This window comes from Macaca mulatta, chromosome 9 (assembly GCF_049350105.2).
Source record: "Macaca mulatta isolate MMU2019108-1 chromosome 9, T2T-MMU8v2.0, whole genome shotgun sequence".
NCBI classification, from domain to species: Eukaryota; Metazoa; Chordata; class Mammalia; order Primates; family Cercopithecidae; genus Macaca; species Macaca mulatta.
In genome coordinates, this window is record NC_133414.1 from 58,274,221 (window position 1) to 58,281,745 (window position 7,525).

Genomic DNA, 7,525 nt, shown 5'->3' on the forward strand with positions numbered 1-7,525 from the left:
ATGGTAAGGGAAATTCATATCACTTTTATTTCTGCTTTCAATGGTGTGGGTATTCTTCCCAGTCTGGAGAGATCAGGGAGCGCCAAACTCAGTGTGCTTGCATGCCCTTTGGAAAGATACTATTTATGTACGAGATGCCAGTTTAGGTGAGGATGTTGTCTTCTACCCTGCCCTGGAGTGTTTGCCCAGCAATTACCCACTCCTGTTGGTGTCGGCAGGCTCAAGAGGAGGATGGTAGTCTGGGGGACCTAGGGCCTACAAAGAGAGCATGAAAGCTTTTTGGAATTCCAAGTGATCTCACTCCCAGGTTCCAGCAGGATGTTGGGAAAGTATGCTCGTTCCTTTCTTTCCCAGGATTTCATCAAGCAAGATGGCCATGAAGCTATCACTTTCACTTATCTCAGTTTAGGAAATCTCTGAATTCATTGAAGAATGATGCTTAGCAGGCATGATGCACATGTTGAACTTTTCTCTGGTACAAATTAGGGACATCTCAAATGCAAGTGTTTATTTTCTTACTCTTCCAATGGCCTAGAACAGCATCTTGGTTTTTTGGAAAGCAGGGGCTAGAGCTCTGGTTGCTGTGAGCTGCTTGGGGTGAGTACATGGCCTTAGTGTGTTTGGAACATCTTTCCACTCATTTGCTGTGAACTCAAACAGACTCTGCTCCTCTTCAATCTGATCTCACACACTGAAAAGAGTAGGAGTATTGGGCTTGGCTAAATTAGACAGAGTTCAGAGATCTGAGATGAACATTAGTTGACCAGAGTGACAAAAGCTCACCTAAGAGAAGTTTATGAATTCAAAGGATGAAAAATAATGTTTATTTTGCCTAGGTGGACAATAGCAGGGAGCATGAGTCAGAAAATAATTGCTGCATTCAAATCATACAACCCTTCTTTTTATATTGTGGTTGTCATTCCTTAAATATATTTGCACATAAAATGAAAGTGTAACTATGATGCTTGTATAATAAATTTCTATTTCCACCAGTGCCCAATTAGCAACCACCAGGGATCCTAGAGGGACATTGGTCTCTAGATGGCTTTGTTCATCTCCTAATGATGTCTGGTGTGTCTGGAGTCTGCCCATTGGTCCTGGTGGATACTGACTGGTGTCAAGAGACAGTCCAATGTTAAACATATGAGAAATAGTATTTATTCTACCTAGGTGGACAATAGCAAGGAGGATGAATCAGAAAATAATTGCTGTAGTCAAGTCATACAACCCTTTTTTTTTTTTTTTTTTTTTTTTTTTGAGACTGAGTCTTGCTCTGTCACTCAGGCTAGAGTACGGTGACATGGTCTTGGCTCACTGAAAATTCCACCTCCTGGGTTCAGGTGATTCTCCTGCCTCAGCCTCCTGAGTATCTGGGATTACAGGTATGTGCCACCATACCCAGCTAATTTTTGTATTTTTAGTAGAGAGGGGTTTCGCTACATTGGTCAGGCTGGTCTCGAACTCCTGACGTCATGATCTGCCTACCTCAGCCTCCCAAAGTGCTGGGATTACAGGCATGAGCCACCGTGCCCAGCCACAACCTTTCTTTTTATATTGTGGTTGTCATTCCTTAGATATATTTGCACACATAATGAAAGTGTAACTGTGATGCTTGTGTAATAAATTTCTATTTCCAACAGGCTCAATTAGCAACCACCAGGAATCCTAGAGGGACATTGATCTCTAGATGGCTTTGTTCTAGATGAAAGTGTAACTAGTGAACTTGAAGGGTCAGAATATATTCTTCCCTGGACTGACCACTTAGCATGGCATGAAGGGAAAACCAAATTCATCAAAGGTCAAAATGGCCTAGATAGAGTTTGTCTCTGACTCTTTTAGTCTAACTCACTTCAGAGGGCTGCAGTTGGGGCCAGAGTATTTTTCCTATATATGCTATTATGACCCCCCCAAGATGGAAACAAACTCTAAGACGTGATGAAATATTTTTTGGGGGGGATGACAGACTTCAATGACCTTAAGTTTTTTTAAACTTACACATTTATTTTTGCAATATTCATCTTGTGACTGCATGCCATGAGTGGTATCTTCTCAGCAATGTATTAGATGATCAGATACAAAAAAAAAAAAAAAAAAAGAAGAGTTTCTTTTCCTGTTTGGCAATAAACTGTATAGGAAAATGACTAATACTTTTAAAATTACATTATCCTTTATGAAGGCTGATAGCTACATGCACAGTTATTTTGTGCTACATGTAATATAAGTATATTCATAGATAAAAATCATGATGTTTACATAACAAAAATTACATAAAATATAATGTTTGAAAATAAAAAAGTCGAATTGCCACACGGACACTGTTTTACATGTTTAATAAAGTTCTCCATTCTTTAGTCATAACACTGTAAAATAGTTCACTGAAAGCTGATTGAAGAAATGGAAAACCAATGATGGGAGAAACAACAAACAGGACAGCAGTCCAGGAGTTTATCCTGGAGGGATTTCCTGCTGTCCAGCATCTGGGGAATGTCCTTTTCCTGGTGCACCTTCTGGCATACCTGGCCTCCATCACGGCAAACATGCTCATAATCACCATCACCTGGGCTGACCATCACCTCCAGACACCTATGTATTTCTTCCTCAGCAGTTTTTCCTTCTGTGAATGCTGTTTTATCACCACAGTTATTCCTAAACTGCTGGTCATCTTTCTTTCAGGCAGGCAAACAATCCCCTTTACTACTTGTCTCATGCAAGCCTTTTCTTTTTTATTTCTTGGGTCAACAATTTTCTTCCTCATGGCTGTGATGTCCTTGGATCGATACTTGGCCGTTTGCAAGCCTCTGCATTACCCCACCATCATGAGCCTGAGGACTTGCTTCCACCTGGTCACTGCCTGCTTTGTCATGGGCTTCACTCTCATCACTGGTCTCATGGTAAAGGTTTACCAGTTGTCTTTCTGCGGACCCCATGTCATCCCTCACTTCTTCTGTGACCTCGGCCCTCTGATCCAACTCTCCTGTTCTGACACCAGATCTATTGAAATGTTGGCCTTTGACCTTATTTCATTCATTCTTTTTACATCCCTCATTATAACCATCATTGCATACGGCAATATAGTAGTCACAATTGTACAACTTCCATCAGTCAAGGAGCGGCAGAAAGCTTTCTCCACGTGCTCCTCTCACCTCATTGTCCTCTCTCTGGTGTATGGCAGCTGTGTCTTCATATATGTGAAGCCAAAGCAAATGGACAGGCTGGACTCCAACAGAGAGGCTGCTCTTGTGAACACGGTGGTGACCCCGCTGCTGAACCCGATCATTTACACTCTGCGGAACAAGCAGGTCCATCAGGCTCTGAGGGATGCTCTGTCCAGAGTGAAATTGTAAAAACAGAATCACAACCTCCCAGTGAAGAAATGGACCTTCTCCTTGATGTAATCTAATCTTTCTTCTGTTTCTGGAATCCTTTATTAAAAATGTGCAAATATGGTTTTTTCAGGTTCTGTTTGTTTATTCCTAGAATAAGGGCTAATTTATGTAATAATTCAACCTGAAAGTTCTTACATTATCTTTATTTTGGGATGAAAGTATCTCCTGAATCCTTTTACTAGTTTTAAATCAATAGGATTCAACAAATTTTAGTGAAGAACCTCATATACATGAATCTGTTTGATGCATGTAGAATTTCAAAGCTGGAATGATGTAGTTTTAAGTATCTACTTGTGGTAAGTGCAAAGGGATGAAGAACAAAATTTATAAGTATTAAGAGTATCAAGTTAGTTCAAGGGTAGATATAACATGATCATTGTATGAAGTTTGGAAGGATGCATATATACACAACTATCAGGATATCAATATAATTACTTAAGATGACTCAGTACAATTGCTTTCAACGTTGAATATTCTGTATATAAATCTTTACACTTTTTGTTCCCACTATGATAAAAACATACAACTGTATCTAGATGAAATTGCAAGTCCTTGTTGGTTTCATTGGTTTGCAAGATTGATTTCAGAGCCCACAGACCTGAAAATGAAGCAGCACAGGGAAACACTACAATTTTTGGAACAGGGAATTAAATAGTTAATATTTGTTTCCATACTACAGAAAGTTTAAAGGAATTGGGAGAAATATAATCACAGGTGGGAAGAAGTCTGTGACTGTGAAATCTCTCCAAATGAATGTATGAACAAGTCTTCATTTGTGGAATGAGAAGTTTGGTTGTGTCACCTTGGGATGTTCATTTTAGTACTAATGTGAAGTGACACTGTTGATACTGAATGTGACACAGAAACATGCTGTAACAGAAATATAATTTGAGAATAACAGAGAGAAGACGATGAGATGTTTTAATGGAAGCATTTATGCTACAACTGAAATTTAGTTATTCAAGATTTTGATAGGAAATGAATTAGAGACAAAACCCTGGAACTAGAATTTGTTTTGTGTAGTTGGTTAATGGCAATGATCACGTTTTGTTCTGACCACATATTTCTGTGATTGTGGTGGAACAGGAATTAAAAGAAATTAAAGACTGTGTAAGCAGAAACTCAGCTGTATGTAAGAAAGCCCAGTTCCCCCTGAGAAAGAGAAAGAGCTGGAGTCCTTTAAAAATTAACTGCCTGTTTTTCTGTGGCTAGTGAGCCTTATCTCTCCTCCTTACCCAGGCATTGTGAAGACCCTGTTTCTCTAGCTGTGCAGCTGCAAGGTCACTAGACAGATAAACTCAAGTCATAAAACATGTTTTTCCTTGGAAAGTAAGACATGTAATGCATGTCTCAATTAACTGAATAACTCTCTTTGTTTCTTGCATCTGTAATATACGTCCCCCAGCACAGATCTCCCCCTACCTCCCGAAATGCTAAAAAAGTAACTTAACTGTTTGTTCAGGGTTCAGTCCCTTGGATGTTAATCCGACTGAGCTGGCACACCTAAATAATAAATATCCTCCTCAACCCCATCAGTCTCTCTGATTCCTTATCAATCCCACTACAGTGGTGATGTTAAAAGACTATGATGGGAAAGTTTGAGGGACATAATTATGTAAGAATTAGAAAAACACACTTCATTCAACTAGCAGAACCCAAATTTTTGCTCACCCTATATGTATATAAGGGTTTCCATACAACTTTGTGTAGGCTTGTTTCTTTTTCTCACATTTGCAGTGTTCACATTGCTAAAGGAAATGACAAAGCAATACCAGTGAACTGAGTGGTCATTGCTTTTTTTAGCCTTTAAAATGTTTAAACATTACTAGTCTGACATTGTGGATCATATTTGATTATCTACTTTGAAATAAGTGGAAAATATATACAATGTTTTTATTTACTTTTATCTATACATATAAAGTTACATCGCTTAAAAATAATTGCATTGTTTGTGATTAAAACAGTTTGTTTACTACAATTTAGTATACTAAAGATATTCCACAATTTTTTTCATTTATTTGTTGATATACATTTGAGCTATATCTGCCTTTTGGCTATTGTGAATAGTACTGTTATGAACATATGTGTACATGTATTTGTTTGAGTACTTGTTTTCAAGTCTTTGGGGGTATATACCTCGGAGAGAAATTGTGTGGGTAGGGGGAATAGGGAGCATTAGCTTAATGGGTATGGGGTTTCCTTTGGAGATGATATTATAAAAATGTTTTGGAACTAGATAGAGATGGTGGTTGCATAACATTTTGAATGTACTGCATGCCACTGAATTGTTCACTTTTAAATGATTTTATATGTACACTTACCTTAATAAAAAATTCCATAGTTCTGAAAGTTTTACATATTGTTGAAAGTTTTATAATGAAAAATAATAGTCCCTCTTTACCAAGATGGCAGAGTAAAAGACATCACCTTTCAGCCCTCACCTCTCCCCAAAAAACAAATATAGATAGGTATCCATAAATCAAGATGGCCCTGAGAGGACTCAGGGGCCCATTTAATAATCTACAGCAATACCATGGACTGAAAAGAGAATATTCACACAGAAAGGATCACTGTTGAGACTGGCATACCTGAGATACAAGGAGATGGCTAGGAACAAATAAGAAAGGTGGGATCTATTGGTATCAGCCATGTGGTGGGAACCGCCATGGCTCCCAGTGACCTGCTCTGCAGAGGACACTGACATTCCTGCCAGGAATCCCCAGAGAGGAAGATGGGGCTATACACACCTGTTTCCCCAAAAGCAGCTGCTGTTATGCCACTCTGGGACCCGACCTGCCATCTCAACCAACTCTGTGTATGTCCCTGACCTCTGAGCCTCAGCTGCTCCATAAATTCCCACACTTCAGACTCCAACTCTGTGGCTGTACTGTACATGACTATGCCTCAGACACCAGTTCACATCCTGGACCCTGGAGTGAAGGTCTCTCTGCATGTGTCCACAGTTTAGATACCAGTTCAGCTGCCACTGTGAGCTAGCCTATGCTCTGGATCTGTCTCTGAAGCAAGGCTACATAGACCCATGCCTCATACACAAGAGCCACCACCATTGTGAGCTAGTTTGCACCCTGGTCCTTGGAACCAAGGTCTCTCTGTGTGTGCCTGTGCTTAGGGCACCAGTTCAGCTGCCATAGAGAACTAGAATTAACCTGATCCCAGAGGAACTGTAGCTCTGTGCATGTCCATGTTCTCATTCCCAGATCCCTGGCTGCTCTACAAGCATATGACATGGCATACCATTACCAATTTGTCCATGGTGGTGCCTGTGCCCTGGGCACTGTTACCATTACCACCTCAGACCCCAGACCTGTATTTCCTCCACATATATTCATGCTATAGGAGTAGGCTTTGTGGTTGCTCCACAGGTATCACTAATCAGACACCAGTGCCACTGCTACTGCAAGTAGGCATACAAGCCAGATTCAATGTCAAAAGGATCCCTTAAGCCCCAACTTTCCCAGTGGAAGAAAAAGAGACTCAGAGGAACTTAACAGTCATTACCACTGGAGACCCTTTTAGCCCTCACTGCCACTGCAGACATCCACAGTGTTGGTTGCTTTGGATCCTTGCAATCTTTTTCAACACCAAACTCAGTTGACAGAGCTGCATGGGGACTACATTGCTGTACCATCATCAATGCTAGAACTGCTGTGCCCCACCCAACAAGTGCCCTTGAACCCAATGTGTCTGCATAGTAAAGATCTTTCCTCACTGAAACCAGCCTATAAGGTCTGAAAAGGGTTACAGACATCAATGTAGGCAACAAGAAACATGGGAAACTAAGAAGAAATATTGCCACCAAAAGAACACAATAATGTCCTGCTAGCTGACCCCAAAGAAATGGAAATCTACATACTGCCTGACAAAGAATTCAAAGTACTTCTTTTAATGATGCTCAGGTAACTTCAAAACATACAGAGAAACAATTCAATGAGATAAGGAAAACATTAAACAACTCAAATAATAAATTTAACAGAGATATTGAAATAATAATAAAACACAGAAATTCTGGACCAGAAGAATAAAATGAATGAAAAAGAAAATGCAACACAGAGAGAACATCAACCGCATATTTAATCAAGGAAAAGAAAGAATCTTTGAATGCAAAGATAGGTTATTTG

At 39.8% G+C, this 7,525-nt stretch overlaps 1 protein-coding gene across 1 annotated transcript; it reads left to right on the forward strand.

Moving 5' to 3' along the window:
- The first annotated feature begins 1,989 nt into the window (after positions 1 to 1,989).
- Positions 1,990 to 6,958, forward strand: LOC718883 (olfactory receptor 6C75-like). Its single transcript, XM_077945545.1, has one exon. It carries the CDS (start codon positions 2,406 to 2,408, stop codon positions 3,342 to 3,344), a length of 939 nt encoding a protein of 312 aa, XP_077801671.1. The 5' UTR covers positions 1,990 to 2,405; the 3' UTR covers positions 3,345 to 6,958.
- Positions 6,959 to 7,525: the final 567 nt, after the last annotated feature.

What these genes read in the sequence shown, in the direction of transcription:
- LOC718883 (XM_077945545.1), top strand. Translation starts at nt 2,406, where the DNA reads ATGATGGGAGAAACAACAAACAGGACAGCAGTCCAGGAGTTTATCCTG.